The sequence below is a fragment of the Rattus norvegicus genome, chromosome 18 (assembly GCF_036323735.1).
Source record: "Rattus norvegicus strain BN/NHsdMcwi chromosome 18, GRCr8, whole genome shotgun sequence".
NCBI lineage: Eukaryota > Metazoa > Chordata > Mammalia > Rodentia > Muridae > Rattus > Rattus norvegicus.
Genome location: NC_086036.1, coordinates 14,225,423 through 14,243,533, shown reverse-complemented (window position 1 = coordinate 14,243,533; position 18,111 = coordinate 14,225,423). Strand labels below are relative to the sequence as shown.

General features: G+C 38.9%; 1 protein-coding gene across 10 annotated transcripts in view; it reads left to right on the top strand.

Moving 5' to 3' along the window:
- Nol4 (nucleolar protein 4) overlaps window positions 1-18,111 on the top strand; it is a 362,395-nt gene that overhangs the window by 326,164 nt on the left and 18,120 nt on the right. For all 10 annotated transcript variants that reach the window (XM_039096914.2, XM_039096918.2, NM_001415694.1 and 7 more), the window contains one exon: window positions 7,946-8,126. In XM_039096914.2, the coding sequence (XP_038952842.1) occupies window positions 7,946-8,126 (181 nt within the window). The remainder of the gene's footprint in view (window positions 1-7,945; window positions 8,127-18,111) is intronic.

Here is an 18,111-nt window from a genome sequence, read left to right as displayed (position 1 = left end):
CTCTGGGATTTATAGATTTTAAAATTTCTGTTCCCTGGATGAGTTTAATTTTCTTGTGAGTAGTAAGAGTTCCCAGTGTCACACTAAGTGACTGCTAGGATAAATCATTCATGTCTGAGGGATACCTTTACCCTGTGAGCCGCCTCACTGGACCAAAAAGTTGTTTTCAATGAGTAAAGTCAAGCTTCAGATAAAATAACAGCTTCATAGATAACTTGAAGCTTTCATAATGGACATTGTAATAAAGAAGAAAGAAGGCAGACTGTATTACTAGGAGAAATCTCCTCTTGCTCCCAAAGTATACTGAAGATTAAGGTTAAAAATACCCAGTATTACAGAAAGACTTTTCTGCGGTGAGAAATTCTGCTCAAAACTACGGCTAAGTGATTTACAGTCTTATTTTGGAAGCCCAAAGGAATTGTCTATAAAATCTTTTGCCGAAATAAGGAGTGCTATCCTATGGAAAGAGAGTTATCCATTTAAGCACAGGAACTCTTGATAAATCACTAAAGACCAAATTGGCTTATTTAAATTGAAAGATGATAACCAGTTTCACGTGCTTGAAGGAGGATGCCTACTTATTGGTGACTACCCACTACACTTCTTCCTTCTGATTGTCAAGTATTCACTGTAATTTGGTTGAGGCATTGCTAATGTATTTATTTTGTATTTTTGAGGCCAATGAGTCTTAAACCTTTGCTTTACCTGCACACAAACATATACACATGAAAGGCCAAACCTACTCCACCTTGGAACTATTCTCCAACTTAAAAGAAAAAGAAAAGGAAAAAGAAAAAGAAAAAAAAAGGACCTGAAAACTTGGCCCACAGGTAAACCCAAGCTGCACCCAAGTACCAAGAAGAACCCCTTGGCTTGTCCTTGCCCAGAGTTACTCTCTAGCTGCTTCTTAGCAACATTAATTACAGATTAACTGTTCGTTTTAGATGTACTTTCAGATCATTCGGGATTGGGTCCAGCCTTGCCTCAGAGCACCCACTTGTTGGCTCCCAGTAGACACTCAGTCAAATGCTTGCCAGTCTATGCCCCCACTTCTCACCCCCGCCCTTGCTTGCCATTTTCTATAAAACCTTGTCCTGATGAGAGTTAGGGGTTGCATCACCAAGCCATCCTGTGGGTGGGTGGTAAGTTCAAAGTCAAGTTTATAATAGAGAGGCCCTAATGTGATTATATCAGAAACAGCTCCTTGGCGGTCTTTTGGGGTTCATGAACGCTTCCTGGCACAATTTTATAATTCTTTTTATAATTCTATTATCTTGCAATTTTAGCTCTTATATTTTTGTGTATTTTTTTAAAAGGCATATCACTTCCATAAGAAGCAGAATAAATTCTTAACTACGTGATCTACAAGTTAGATACTATAATTTTACTGAGCATACAAAGTAACAAGGTTCCATATGGTATTCTGTGCGTGCTTAACTTGTGTCCGCCTCCTCGACCTTCTCCCCATGTCCTTGGCCCTTCTTCAGTTGTACAGTTCTCTCTCCAGTAGTTCCTTTTCCATGTTCACCAGGGTTAATATCTAGAATATGTAAAGAACTGGGGGAAAAGCCTAAAATACAAATACCATTCAATGTATTGGCCAATCAACTAAAATAGTTTTCAAAAGGAAGGATACAATGCCCAAAAAACAGCTTTATACATGTTCAGCAGCTAGGAAAATGGAAATTAAACCTTCTCTGATATCCCATCCCAACCCAGTCAGAATGGCTACCATCAAGGAGTCCTCATTTCTATTATTTGGGAAGTAGTAAGTATATGCATTCAGAGAATACAATTGTTATTTTATACAACTGCCCAGTTTAAAAAAAAAAAACAATTCTGCCAAGCTAATGAGCAAAGCCATAGCCTCACTTCCCTATCATTTATTATGATGAGGTACTTGGAATTTAATTACTTTGAAATATAGAATACATTGGCTCTCATCACCATGCTGTAAGATGTGTCTCAAAACTGACTCCCCCTACTTGCAGCTTTAGACGCTTTGATTGACAGCTCCCTGTTCCTTCCTTCCCCAGCCCTCATGCTCCCTCTGTGACCACAGTGCTGCTTTCTTTCTATCATTGCAGTGTCATGAGTTCCCACTTAGGGAGCAGACTTTCTTATCCATGAAATCATGTATGTTGGTGTGTTTACATGCCTCTAAAAAGAACTTGTCAGATAAAACAAACAAACAGACCTCAAACGGTTTGGTGACTCTCTGGCATTAGCTACCCTAACAGTTTTTTTTTCTTAAGTCAGAAATAAATATAATCAAAGCTTATCATTATATGACCTGAAATCAATCAATGTGTGACTTTCAATAGTGTCTGTCTATGTCTTGGGGAGAATTTTTGCACTTTTGGCAACTTAACAATTTATAGCCCTCAAGTAGAGAAAGTAATATGTGACCCCTCTGAGTGCAGGCCAGAAATCTGAGAGTTGGAATACATGAGCCAGGGTGCAAATTCATAAGGATGGACTTAGTTGATGTCATCAAATGTCTGCTCTCATTACCTCACAAATATGGTTAGGTCTCTTGTTGGTTGAAGAGCATTTTCAATAGAGCTCTGGTTCTTTCTGATCCTCCCTCAATGTCCCTAGAAACTCTTAGCAATTTACTTAATTCTAGAATGCTCTCAAATGGGGGAGAGAAGCTTTTAGAAGGTAGAGATTTTTTCAGTGGTTCGTACATGGATGCCATTGCCTTCGCTAGCCCCATTTGGAGGGGATTTAAAAATATATATCTTAAATAAAAATGTTCTGTCACATAAACTACAGAGAACATGTAAGAACATTAGAGCTCTGCAGTCAGCTTACAGAAAACTGGGGCACATTGAAACCTTCATTGTGTCTACATGTTTACTGTTCTGTAGCAAAAAGATCATTGGCGGCGCAGTTCCAGGTCCTTCTCCTTGAAATGGTAAATCAACATTGCCTGCTCTTTACATCCTCCACGGTTGTCTCAAAATGAGAGTCCATGTTCTAGGAAGAGTGTTTTACAACCTCCTTGGTACTGTAAAGATAATGGTGACACGCCAACACTAATGCACCTGAGTGCCACTGATTCCAGTCACAATTTAACTGGTGTTTTCTGCTCATTATTTATAGACAGCATAGTCATGAAAATAAAGAATGTTTAATAAATGCAGATGACATAAAATCTAAAAGCAAAAGTCCTGGGAGCCTTGAGAAAGAAGTCAGTCGGGCTGGAGAGATGGCTCAGCCGTTAAAGGCTAGGCTCACAACCAAAAATATAAGAGAAAGAAGTCAGTCTAGTGTTACATTTTCAAGGTCAAGGTTGTATTTATTTTTAAAAAATAACCTATTGGTGTCCCTTAAGGGGAATAAATTAACTCAGTTAGAGAGAGAATTTGTCTGTGAATGGTTTTGAGTGAAAATTTTCTTATGCCTCTGAGGGGCTTAGGACTCTATCTATGTGGTCCATCAGGGAACCAGACAACAACTCCAACTGCAGACCTCAGTTTCTGGGGGTGAAACAGAAAAAGCGAAGTCCCCTCTTCTAACTCACTCCAGTCTTGCCTTCCACATAAAAGCAACTGCCCATCTTCATATAAGCCCAGTTTACACATGACGTGCAAATGTGCATCTGAAAAGGTCGGGAGGAAGATACAAAAGGATAGGCCAGACTCCAGGTATAGCAAACAAAAAAAAAAGTCTTTGTTGACTATTTTTATCTAAGAAAGTGTGTGTGTGTGTGTGTGTGTGTGTGTGTGGTATGATATGTGATGTCGGTATGTATTGTCCAGTCCATTGCTTGTGGTCATTCAATTGTTGATCCTTATTTTAATGCATTATAAACTTTGAAGTTTTTCTATTAAAAAGAGGGTCAGTTATTTTTCTTGTTAATTAAATGTATTTGTGCAGCTGTGAAGCTTTGTAGCATATTAAAATGGCCTTTTTTTTAAAACAACCTTCATAGGTACTCTGGGAGTGAACTGCTAGTTATGAAAATGTTGAGCACTCGTTATTAAAATATTAATTATTGGAAGTTGGTGACAAAGGTAAAATGTGACTTCAGGGCATATGTACCTTTTAATGTCATTAAAATCATCTCTCTTTGAAAATGATTATGACTCGAGACAAAAAACATGAATTAACACTCATTAAACTTTTGTCCAAAGGACACCGCATAACATATTTTATTGGCAGACTTGTGTGTTTTATTTCTGTATGTATAGTGGACTGCCAAAACATTAATAATGCAAATATTTGTTTGAATACAAATAATCCCCACAAAGTTGGCTTTGATTATTAATGGAATTAATTATCTTCCTTCCCACTGCAGCTACAGCAGCTTGGAATAGCAGTTAATAAAGAAAGAGTCAAATTTTAAAATGGTACACTTAATAATCCAAATTAATTCTATCATGCAAAGAAAACATAAGAAAACACTGCAGTAATAATGTCTCCTTTTTTGCATAACAATATGCTCTTCTCTGAGAACATCTTGCTCTCACTTTCAAAAAGGACACGAGTACCTCAGAGGAGTGCCACTTTACTAAAACTAGAAGCCTAGATTATTTACCATGTTTTCATGGCGGAACTTCAACTAGCCCTTCACAAGTACCCCAAGAAGAGAGAACATTCTGATGTCTTTTGAGATTTTAAGAGATTTGTCTTTACAGAAAGAGTATTTTAAAGCTGAGATTTTCATAATCTGGCAACAGAGAGAGGATGTAGCACAGGTCAGTATACCATAGCTCATAACCTCAGGGAGACTCTCAGATGTTTTCCCTAAAAGCATACAGATTCTGTAGAGACCAGTTTAAAAATATAATACTTTCATAGGAAATAGGTGCATGCATGATGAATTAATCTGAGCTTGGAGTTACTATAGTGAAACCCCAGGGGTAATTATAAGTTTATTTGCCTCACACTTTGAGAGATGACAGCATGAAATCAAATACTTACGTTGCTCTGGGTCTATGATGGGATTGATTGGGTTGCAAGGGCCGAGAGAACAGAGCAGAGCAAACTCATTTTCATGCTGAACCACAAAGCAAAAGAGTAGCAAGGGTGCCTGGGATGCCACAGTCTTGAGGGAGATCTGTCTCCAGTGAGACTTTAGGACCTGCCATTAGTTAGGCACTCCTGAAGCTTGCACTTGTTCCAGTAACCTCACCAAAGGGAACAAGTTTATGACTCATGAACCTTTGGGGGAATTCAACCATGAACTATCACAATGTGTAAACAGTATAAATCCATCTATTCATCATTTGAGGGGCTGTAATAGCCTCAAGCTATATGCCACACTCATGTTAGTATGGGGGAATTAATACAAACAGGTTGGTTATCTGTAATCTAAACTGCTTGGAGTATATTAAACTTTACATTACTTGGTTTTTTTTTTTTCGGAGCTGGGGACCGAACCCAGGGCCTTGCACTTCCTAGGCAAGCGCTCTACCACTGAGCTAAATCCCCAAGCCCTACTTGGTATTTTTTAATACTTGTATAGTATATTGGTTGAATGTCCAAAATTTGAAGGGTTTTTTTAAAAATCCTAAATCTGAAATGGTCCCCATCCACAAAATAAAAATGTTAGCACTCAGCTTTAGATTTTAAGAAACTTTTAAAAACTCTAAATGGCACATAGATAATACCTATGCCCATAGAGACATGTTGGCATAATTACACACGAGACAGTTTCAATGGAGAGACCGATAAGCAAGTCTGAGATACTCCAGGATCGAAATTATTTCAGTCCTTCCCATCAAATCCAGTATGCCTTCATGATAGCTGCTTGTATTCTACTAAAATGTATTTATTAATAACGCTTTCTCACAACACCACTGGCTGATTAGCCTGATTACCTGAGACATGCTTGTGATGACCTCCATGCCCAACAGCAATAGATTTCCAGAAATAACCATGTTCAATGTCCCAGATTATTTAAGCTTACTTATTATGGTTAATACATAAATTCATCTTAAGTACAAAATATATATATTTTCCTGAAAGCAAATAGAAATGTATTTAAAAGTCTCAGCAGTGGGTCTCATGACTCCATATACTTTTCCAAAGAGTCTGAAAACCATCTTCTTTGGGTGCCTTTTTGCTGGGAATACAGTCAAATTAATAAACTCAAGCAGCCAATGGGGAGTCAGGAGAGTACAGCTGCAGCAGCAGCAGACCTGATTCGATCTTGGTCTTTGCTTGGCTTGGTGGGCGACTTCGACAAGGGAAATGTTATAAAAGGCAATACGCCCTCCCGGGGGCTCTGAGGTTCAAATGGCACGCTAAATTTGCAAACTAGCATTCTAATTACACACTGATTTAGATCAGATCGTGTTTACATAAGACAAATTTCAGAAACATCAGTTCTGAAAATTCAAATATAATACTTTCTTTTCCACTTTCTCTCTCTTATTTTTATTTGAATGTAAGCCCTTGGTATTATGGTACCATTTAGATTGGGAAGCCATTAAGTTTCAGGTTCTCTTTTATAATCTTATTGGAAAGAAAGATGATCATGTGTCCCTGTCCATGGCTAAGTATAACAGGATCATTTGAGCTATCACTCTAACAAGAACAAAGTCAGGCCAAGTTTCATGCAAATAATGAAAATATCCATATAATATGGGACTGTGCCATAGAAAAATCATATTCCATGTTTCTCCTTCTGTAGCATTTAGGGATAAGTCTGTCATTCACATGGTCTGCTTTATTCATAGTTGATGTCTTGCAAAATGCTGCTAGTAATAAAAAATCTCACCTAAACTTTATTAAATATGTAGTTTTAGAAATATTTCTTGTTGAAAATGAAGGAAGGCTAGGGATATGGCTTTGTGATAAAGGCCTTGCCTTACTTACAGCTCATTCCCAACATGAGAGAGCGAAGGATAAAGTCAGAAGAAATAAAAATATTGTAAAAAGCCAGGAAAATTGAATTATCTTTGTCCCATATATTTTAGACTTCATGAACGTATAGATTGCTAAGGAGAAATGCAATCTATTTTGTTATTAAAGGTATAGCATTTATTACAAACATAATTTTTAATTCCCGTACGTCATTTTTCAGTGAAGTGAGGGTAGTTTCCTGAATGATGGTGAATGCATAAGCACATCTAGATGACATGGGAGAAAGGGAAAGGAAGAGACAGTAGGGAAGAGAAAGACATTCAAGGAGGAAACAGGAGGAAAGCAGGGAGCGAGCAAACTAAGAAGCTCAACGTCTGTCAAGTTATTTTCTTGTCTCTCACGGTTATCACTCTCTGTGTATTTTTAGTCTGTTTATTGCTTGTTTGTTTTCCATTCACTAAAAGCCACCTTCTCTTCCAGTCACATTTTTGCAGGAGAGAACTCTTAGCCACAGATCCTAGACCCATGCCCCCATTTGTCTACACAGTGAAGCCCTGCTGGCCCAGCCTGACTCCACAGAGGTGGGACCAGCATTGTCCTTCCCCATTCTGTGTCTTTCCGTTCTCAGTTGCCTCCTATGAATTGAAACCAGGCGGCATCTGCTTTCCTGCAGCACACGTGTTCACTTATCAAGTGTCCTTAGGTTTCATCAGTTTCATAGTACACACGAGGGGTTCCTGTTTCAAGGGTAAAGTAGATTCCACTATGGATGTGTCCCTTGTTTCTATGTCCACTCACTTTTAGGTGACTGCCACCTATTGATGGTTTTGAAGCACTCTCTATTTCAAACTTAGCTGGAAAGGTCATTTTTAAAAATGTACAGCCTGCCCATATTGTTGCCTTGATGTATATATGTATGTGTGTGTGTGTATATATACATATATATTATATGTATATAATATATGTATATATTAGCTTTTAGCAAAGCTGAAGAAAATGTGCACATGACCTTAATATTCACTGTATGGAATTTTCTTACCCAGAGCCACCATGTGGCTGGCATTGAGACTGTACAAAGAGAAGTAGCACAGAGATGTCACAATGATGGAATGCTGTCTCATTGCAGGACGAAGCTACTCCTGCTGACAAACAGTGCAAGCCTGAGGCAGCCCAGGCCACCTACTCAACGTCTACTGTTCCAGGCTCCCAGGAGGTATTGTACATCAATGGCAATGGGACCTACAGTTACCATAGTTACCGAGGACTAGGAGGAGGACTGCTAAACCTGAATGACACTTCTAGTAGTGGTGAGTCTTTATAACAGCTTGCATATTGTGCGTTCATTTGGGGCTGGTAAAATTTCTAAACTGAAAGAAAGAAATGGATAAAGTGTTATAACCTTGAGCTGGGGACAGTGGCGTTAAAACAAGGCTATGGGAAAACACAATGTTTGCCTCCCAATCGGATAGCTCCCTCTGTTGCCACAGCTTCTGTGAGTGGCAACAAATGATTCAATTGAATGGTTGCTGTTTTATATTAGAAAGAAATTAAGGTAGAATAGGAGCAATTCTTTTCCTAAGTAGTGATTCATTCTGTCTCTGTTGTTATGAGAATGGGTTGTCAAGCATGATGCTCTGGTTTCTTAATGTTCACTGGGGTTTGAAAGCTGGAGAATTTAAAGCAATTGAAACCTTTTGGAATGTGCATTGCTTTTGCTAAAGACACATGAATGGAAGTAAATCAGAAGCCATCATGCCTCCCCAGCCAGTAGGTTAGTATCAATAATGATCTGTCCACAGTGATCAATTCCCAGCTCATGTTTTAGGAATTTATATGTCACAACATCTCAAATGAATCATATTTTTAAATGCTTGCTATAGAATCATTTCTATCTTAAGAAATGTATATATGCAGGCAAGTTACTATACCTAGATTGTAAAAAAATATTTCATAACTATACCTAAAGTACAGGTGTGAATAAATTAATATTGTGCTCTTTTTCTTTATATCACAAAATACCCATAAATGTGAAGACAAATGACAAATTGAAAATTATTAATTATTTATACTACAAAAGTAAACTAATACGTACATCCTTTAAAATTAAAAAGTTGATGTACCTAGCTTCATATTACACAATTTACAAAAACAGAAAAGAGAAGGAGGAGGAGGAGGAGGAGGAGGAGGAGGAGGAGGAGGAGGAGGAGGAGAAAGAAGAAGAAGAAGAAGAAGAAGAAGAAGAAGAAGAAGAAGAAGAAGAAGAAGAAGAAGAAGAAGAAGAAGAAGAAGTAGTAGTAGTAGCAGTTGGGGGTGGGGCATTTTATACAGGACAGTTAATATTCACAAACCTGAGTTTCAACTCTCAGTCTTTGTACTTCTTTAGGACAATGGTCCTCAAGTCCTACAGGGTGGTAGAAATGTCACAATTGGGGTTGAGTCCTCAACTGTCCCTTTTTCTTTGTATCTCTGCACCCATGGGTCTCTGTATTCACCACTGTTCACTAGAGACAGGGGAGGGGAGGAAGGGAGGAAGGGAGGGAGGGAGGGAGAGAGAGAGAGAGAGAGAGAGAGAGAGAGAGAGAGAGAGAGAGAGAATATCTTCTCAATGGCTTGACCCCACTTCTTTTATCATTTAAAATATTTTATTGTTCTTGATCTTTATTAATGTTTCTTCTCTGAATGTCGACTGTGCAAAATTTCAGTTATTTCTATAATATTTGCAAAAGAAAATGATAACTCAGATTCCATTAATGGTGCAAATGAAAATAAATAGAAGTGAACAACTTCAGTATGTGAATGACACATGAACCAAAACAAGATGTGATGGCCTGTCTCTATTCATATACAACCAGAATCATATCCCTTTATTCCAGAATGGCTAAATCATTGCAGGTGACTATACAACTAGAAAATACAAGGCCTCTTATTTTTAATTAAGCGTCTAAAGACATGAGTGACAGAGAAGTAGAACATGGGTTTACCCTGCCCACTGTGCTCCCAGACTGCATTATGATGTTTGTCTGACTTCTGAAATTATCATTAAAAATACAAAGAGATCCTCATGGGGGAAATGAATTGTGTACGAAGACGGAAAAAGAAACTTCTAAAGGATTTCAAAATCCTTGGTACAGTTCATGTTTTTGTCACTGTTGTTGTGTCGAGAAGAAAAGAGATGGATTTGGATGCTAATCTTTGCCATAAAATATTACCTGCAAAGTCTTTCCTACATCCCAACTGATTCTTGAAAGAGAAAGCAACGTTGTCTCTCAAATCAAAGCAAAGAAAAATAAAATGAGTCAAGTCAGACCAAATCACGCAACCAGTGAATTTTCTATTGTGTTCCTTTAACTGTTGTCGAAAATATCAGTGGCATTCACCTCATACTCCTTCCTTAGAGCCAAGCAGCCTGTGTTTCTTTCACCTGATTTCCCCTCTCTAATGCCATCCATTGTCCAACTTCAAAGTCTATAAGTTAGGACTCCTAGGTGTAGCCATAAACCCTTAGAAAACTCCTGAATTATTCTTTGACGTATATATCACAGTGAATGTGCAAACACACACAGACACACACACACAGACACACACACACACACGCACAACCATACCACATGCAGTTTGGTTTCCGTTTCTCAGCTGTTGGTGATGTTCAAAAGCCAAATCAGAAGTCTAGGATAGATGCCAAGTATGTAGCTGTATAATTAGTGGGAATGGAACTTTTACAAATTCATAGTTTTAATGTAGATGTGGTAGTATTATGTATTCTTTGATGTCCCTCCCCCAAGCTTTCACTTTCATAGAATGACAGAGGCTGAAAGGGGTTGGGGAATTCTTTCCCAGCAATCTCTCCCTACCAGCATCTCTCCAGTTCCTGCCAGCCACTTATGTCAGCCACAACATCAGAGTAGAGGACAGACCTTATCAAGTGTAGAAGCAGAGTGAGCCGGGAAGAGCCCATAAGTTCTGTTCTCTACCATCAGTGTCTTGGGCCTCCTCCCCTTCATCTTTGCTTTTTGAAGTCTACGAAATAGGAAGCAGGCATAGGCAATTAGTGGCATGTAGACTTGAGACCATTTAGCTCATATATGTTTGCACTCTTGCAGGATACGATGGAGGTCATTTAAAGACACTGTAAAAGCAACTTCCGTGCCCTGCAGACACTGCTGAGAATACACAGGAGATTAACCTACTGCTTAACCTACTAGGAGATAGGGCTTTGGACCTAATATAATAATAATAAAACAGCTTAAAAAGTAATCTAGGCAAACAGCCCCTTTTCACTGACACGAAAGAAAAATTGCCCCAGAGTAGGACGACTCTGGCTCCCCTTGATGGTGGCCAGTGGAAATAGTAACTCTATACAATAAAAGGATGCAGAATAGCTTTCTATTCTCCAAGAATCTAGCATTCTTTTCACACTGATGTTGTTTACACCTGTCTTGGTTTTATTTTTTTTTCTCTAGGTACAGAAAGAATGGTAGGTTGATTGGGTACACAATTTCATTTGTTTGGGGGCTCTCTAACTTATGTGAATCTAAACTATTCTGACCTAATACTTTATTATCTGTTGTTTCTTGTGAAACATATTTGGAGTTATGGAGAAAGAAGGTATATGAATATGCCTAAATCTTGAGAGCTAAAAAGAACATAGCAGAAAATTAGCATAGAATTAGATGCCCACATCATAGCTGGTAGTGGATAACTCCGGCAGTTGAAATTTGAAAATTCTTGGTTTGGGGCTATGTGCATTTGTCAAGTGTGGAGAGCAGCAGCGATTTGAGGAGACCACCGTTAGTTAGTTAGATAAAGGCTTAGGTTAAGGGTATGTTTGGCTTACTTTGTAAAGCAGGTAAACACGTTCAGAATTCACACAATAACCTCGAGAAACCAGAATGTTCTACAAGCTGACAGAAAACAAACAAAAAACAAACAAGTCAAACAAAACCAGACAATATGAACTGAAGGACAAAAGATGTTTCTAGCAGGGTCTGAAATCATATTGTAAGCAGCTGAAACCCTGAAAATTATTCTATATCCCAGAAGAATGCAAACACATATTTTTAAAACAAAGGTATTTTGGCTCCACTTATATTTAATGTAACATATTTTGGTTTTCTTTGTTTAAATCAAATTTAAGTTTAACAGAAACAGATTCAAGAAGACAAAGCCTGCTTACCTTAAGAAATGTATATCTCTAAATACATAAATAAGAGCTGCCTCTGTGGTTTGGCGAGGCAGTGCAGCAGTTAAGAACACGTTCTACTCTTGCAGAAGACTGGGTTTCTGTTCCCAGCCACCCACGCGAGGCAGCTCAGCACCATTTGTCATTTCAGTTCCAGGGCACCTAATATTCCTCTCTGGACTCTGTGGAAACCCTGTGCCCCTAGCAGACGTAACAAAATAAATATAGTTTTAGGACAGTCTTTGTTTTTATTTGAATGTCAAAGTATTTTCAGTCCCATGTTCTTCTCTGGATTACTTAGCTCATTGAACACTATGTTCCCCTAAAGAGATGCGCTGTCTGAGAAAGCACAGACTTCATCTGGCCCATGATTCCTTTCCTGAGTGATGTCACTTATCTATCAAGTACCTAAGTGCTGGCATGGTGGGAGCTATTATTAGTAGTAGAGTTTCTGGTGTCAACTTTTTGGTTGCTCGGTGTGAGTGGTTTATCTGATAAGAAGGCAAACAAGGCTGGAGACGCAGGTCTTCGGTAGACCATGAGCTCAGCACACACAATCTCCTGGGTTTGCTTCAGCACAACAAACAACAAAAAACAAAAGAATGAGTCAAAGAAAACAAAACAAAAGGGAGGAAGAGTCCAGTGGATTCATTGATGTGTAGGTCTATATGGTTTCAGTAGAGTTTTAAATGATTTAGTAGAATTTTCCTGTTTCGTTTTTGAATGTAATGGCAACTGGGAAATCTGTCCCACACTGGAGACTTCATAGAGGAAATGATTCTGTCTGTGCCCAGTGCCAGAGTGCCCTTCAAATCTTTCAGTGGCCAACCCACCATTTGTTTAGGGCTGGCAAAGGCCTGCACCCAACAATCCAGATTTTCAAATTGGAGTATTATCAAAATGACAGCAGTTACAATTTGTATAAAGAATGTATTCAAATTAAGCAAATGAAAGAAGCAAGAAGCAGCCTGTCATTATCCCTTCCACTGACATGGGACATTGTGTCAGGAAACTCACATCACATCATCTACAGAAGGCTATTGTGGTTCTCTGCAGTTCCCCATTGGACCCTGAAGCTGAAATTATGTGCAAAAGGCATCATTTGTTTTTGGCTGTTTCCTCTCCACATACTCCATGGGGTGCAGACTTTTCATTCTCTTTATCAACTCTGATATAAAGTAGGTTGATATACAGATCAAAATCTAACAGGATCAAATTGGGGTAATAATGAGCCTTAATAACTAACATTTGTATGGTGATTTCTAATCTGCCTGAATCTCTGTATTTGGGATCTTCCTTCTTTTGTCATGACATGAATATATGGGATTTCCATTTTAGATGTTCTGTTGGTCAAAGCCTGTAACTGGATTTAGGACAGGTACACTTGATCATAGGCCTAACTAGAGCTGGTCACGGTAGCCTCATTTCTTATGTGCACCTTTTGAGTTTAACTCCTTAACCCCTCAGCCGTTTACAGCTATTAGAGATTTTATGGAAAATATTCAAAGGAGGGAGCCTTTTCATTGATTCATCCCTAAACACCTTCCTCAGTCCACTAAAACAAGCTCTCTCTTACCATAATTGCTAGGTTGAGTTGTCCTTAATTTCACCAATTATCAAAACGAAGATGGTTTTTACCATTTATTTTTCTGGATTTCATGGGCATATTTGAATACCTCTATGATTCAACCTTTGAGATGTACATGACCTTGATACCAGGACAACTGTTCACATTACCTTGGGTCCTTGTAGCATTCTTTGCCTCCTGCCTCTCTAGGATTTACTTTAAAATTTTCTACCTTTTTTTCCATGCTGCAATTTAATTTGCCTTCCCTCTTTCTCTTTTTGTTCCTTTAAGTATCTTGTTCTGCATGAGGCTCAAGGAGAGGTGCCTTAACTTTTACTATTTCTTGTGCAATGTCTGCGTTCTAACCTTTGCTCTGAGCCTCTGATTTTATACCTAATTTTTGACCAGATAGTGTGGTCTAGCCATGCCAAGGAACCTTAAGTTAATCATGCAAACATGACTTCTTCCTCCCCATATGTTCTATAAGACATACCTATTTGTTTCAGGATACAAACAACCTCCCCTAGACCTAACCTATGTGCCCTTTTCGATTCTTTGAAACACCTGTGCTACTTCCCCAATCACTCCCCAGCTCAGTTTTCTTCCTGTGTGTTCCCATAATACACTATAAATACTGCTGCATCTCCCCAATATGCTATGCACATTTTTCATGGAAAATAAGCACAGCTTGAAGATGCACAAGATGACCTGTCCTTGGCTTCCACATGGCCAGGGTCAGTAAATAAGATGGTTCCTGTTTAGACTCAGTGCATATTAAATGGATATACACATTATGAATACCCATGTAAAAAGATTTTCCTAGTGAAACGTTTTGCCTCTCAGGACACCATTTTCTCTTGTTCTTTTGATGTGTGTATGTGTGAGTTGTATGTATGTTGGTGTTTGTTAGGACAAGCTAAGGAGTCATTCTCTAGGTTTGGAATTACTTTTCTGTTGCTAAAATAAAGCACCATGACAGAAGCAACTTATAGAAGGATGTTTTATTTGGGTTTACAGTTCCAGGGGAGGGGAGTCCATGACTATTGAGTCCAATACTATAGCTGCAGGCAGACATGGTGGCAACAGAAGGAAGCTGATAAACATATCTTAAAACTGCAAGCAGGAAGCAGGGAGAATGAACTAGGAATGGTGCATAGCTTTTGAAACCTCAAATTGACCCCAGTAACACACCAACTCCAGCAAGACTACACCTACTAAGCCCATGCAATAGTGTCACCATCTGTGGGCCAAGTATTCAAATGCCCAAGGATATGAAGACATCTCATTCAAACAACCACAGGTTCTACCTTCCACCTTTTTCTTTTAAATCAAAATTTTCACATTGGCCTGCAGTTGAAAGCACCTCCTGGGTCCCTGAATGGTTACAGTAGTTGTCCTCCCCCCCACCCCCAAAATGAGGCTTATAAGCTATTGGTATTTGTAGAAAGTAGGTTGTGTTTGGTGACTAGCAAAGCCCAGGGATTCAACTCTATCTACCACCTAATGTTGGGATTATATCCATATTCTACCACACCTGACAATTTTTACATATGTTCTAGGGCTCTAACTCAGAACCTCATGCTGCAACTGAGCTGTGTACCCTGCTCTGACGATTCCTTCTTATTGCCTGACTTCTTATTTTAATACCCTGAGGATTACAATATTGAAGGGAGAGAAACATTCCATTTCAAATATTGAACAGAAATATGTGAGTTGTACCTTAAAATACCAATAGCTTATAAGCCTCATTTCGGGGGTGGGGGGAGGACAACTACTGTAACCATTCAGGGACCCAGGAGGTGCTCACTTGGCTTTATCTTACACTCTTAATAAATCATGACCACTTGACAGTCACTTGTGAAAAGTATTGCTGATGGATGGGGAGGGGACTTCACCTCTTGCTCCACACCAGCTGAATTATCTTGCACTGTGAAAATTGCTTGAAGTCCATCACAAAAAGGTCTATAGATAACAATTTTATAGAGTGGTGTCTGAAAGTGAGTCACAAAAGCTACATAATCCCCCACAGTGAGTTGGTAGGCTTTTTACATAATGGGAAGATGTTCAGATAACATGTTTTATGAAAAGGGTGACTTATCTGATCAAATTGGAGTCTGTGTAATTGGAGTCTGACATTATTATAACTCAGAGGACTGCTGGTGGAGTTGTCAAAGCATAGTGGATTTTTTTTTAAGCAGGGGAAGTAGTCCAGTGAGTAAATGTATGCTGGGCAAGCATGAAGATCTAAGTTTGAAGACTCAGCATTCACATCAAACACCAGAATGCCTGTAGCCCCAGCATTAGGGAAGCTGAGATATGGGGGTTCCTGGGGCTAACAGCTGGGCTACTTAATCAGTAACACAGAGCTGCAGGTTCAGTGAGAGACCATGCCTCAACAAAATAGACAAAGAATGACAAATATTCAACTTGTTGCATTAGTATTTACATACATACACACATATTAATTTTATTTTATTGTGCTTTAGGGGTATTTGCTCTGCATGTATGTTTGTATGCCAAAAGTATACCTGTTGCCATGGAGGCCAGAAGTAGATCATCTAGGACTGGAATTGCAGAAGTTGTGAGCCACCAAGTGGGTACTAGAAGAACATCTAGGACTCTTAACTAATGAGGCATCCTTCTAGCCTCCTATTTTTATATTTTAACTTATTTTATTTATTTTGGTCCTTTGAGACCAACTTTAGTGGCGTAGAGGGCCCCACAGGTGCTTGTGTATGTAAGGTTGACTTTTTTTTTTCTTCAATAGCTCTTCATAATTTTTGAGGCATGGTCATTAATGAAGCAAGACCACGAATTTGGTAAGAATGATTGACCAATGAGTTTCAGGCATCCTCCTACCTCTGTATACTCTTCCCCCAGAGCAGCAGTCTTGGTCTTTCTGTCTATACTGCCCAAGAGCTCGCACACAGTTGCGTCCATCACCCCCATTCAGCTGGCTATGTTTAGTAAGCTCGTTTCTCTAATATGTTCTTTTGATTATTTAATCAGAGCATTTTCTGCTCTAACTTGCTCAGGTTGTATCCTTCTATTTTCTTTCTTTCAAACATAGTTTTGTCTAGATCTATGGGCTCCAACGTGATAGGCCCTTGCTATTGAATTGAAATGCACTAATTAAAATAAGTTTTAAACTTTAGATCATCCATCATAACAGAGTCCATTTCAACTGTTCAGTAACCAAAGCTGATGTGAAGCCAGTGTAGAGAATGTATGCTGCACAGAGGATACTGTAACCTTCACAGGGTCCTAGCATCAGTGCTGGTTAATGGGCTTAGATTGACACTGAGTGGATTTATTGCTGTGGGAATCTTTTCTTGTATTGAAAACAGCAGATGTTCTGCCTTTGATGACTTGTGTAGTACTCTTTTCTCAATGAATTAGTTTAGTCAACAAGAAACCAAAAAATTCCATTTTTTCGAGACTAGAAAGATGATTCAATTGTTCAGATGCCTCCTGCTCATGCAAGCACAGGTATGTGAGCTCAGATCCCCAGAACCCTGTATTCTTTGCCTGGAACCCCAGTTCTGGTGGAAGAGTATATAGAGGTAGGAGGATCCCTCATTGATCAAACGTTCTTGTCATTCTACGAACCTCTTGTATAGTTAAAAAACCTTGCCTCAAAAAATATGGAGAGGAGTTGAAAGAAAAACACCAGAAGTCAACCTTACATACACAAGTATGCAGGAACGTGTACATATGCACCTGCACACATGAACCTATACTAACAAATGCACGTACACCATGCACACAGATGAAATAAAGAAATCTGTGATTCGAGCTCAAGTTGCTCGACTTTTAAGTAATTTTCATGCATCTGCGAGTTCTGATTAGACTCAATTCCTGTTAGTAACTCCTAGTAGAGCTAATTCCCAATGTAATATAGGTGTTTAAAAACCTTTCTGTGTAAACTGGAGTTACCTTCAAAATTGGAAAACTAAATACAAAACAAACATTAGGAAAATCAGCTGTGACCAAGTTCGATGCACTATTGAGCTGAAGCTGAAGGATGTCTGACTCAGTATTTGAGACTTAACCAGGCTCCTTTTTTTTTTTTTTAAGATTCATTTATTTTTTGTATGTGAGTACACAGTCAGGCTCTTCAGACAAGCAGAAGACGGCATCAGATCCCATTACACATGGTTGTGAGCTACCATGTGGTTTTGGGGATTTGAACTCAGAACCTCTGGAAGAGCAGTCAGTGCTCTTAGCCACTGAGCCATCTCTCCCACCCCCTAACTACACTCTTGACCTTTCAGTTCATTCCCTTTCCAGCTTTCCTTGTGGAGCAAAGTAATCACATGGAATTCAGTTGAGTCAGTGAATTACTTAGATACATTTATATTGAGACAGCTTGGGGTTTGGATGCTAATCTATACATTTTAATGACTGAACATGATGCTAGTAATTTTCTAGAAAAATTAAAGAAACTACATAGATTATCTGCAGAGTCCATCGCATCCTTCAAATTAGCCATGAGCTTCCTTGGCTTTTTCTGGGTTCCTATAGGTTGGAGATCCCTGGAACAGGT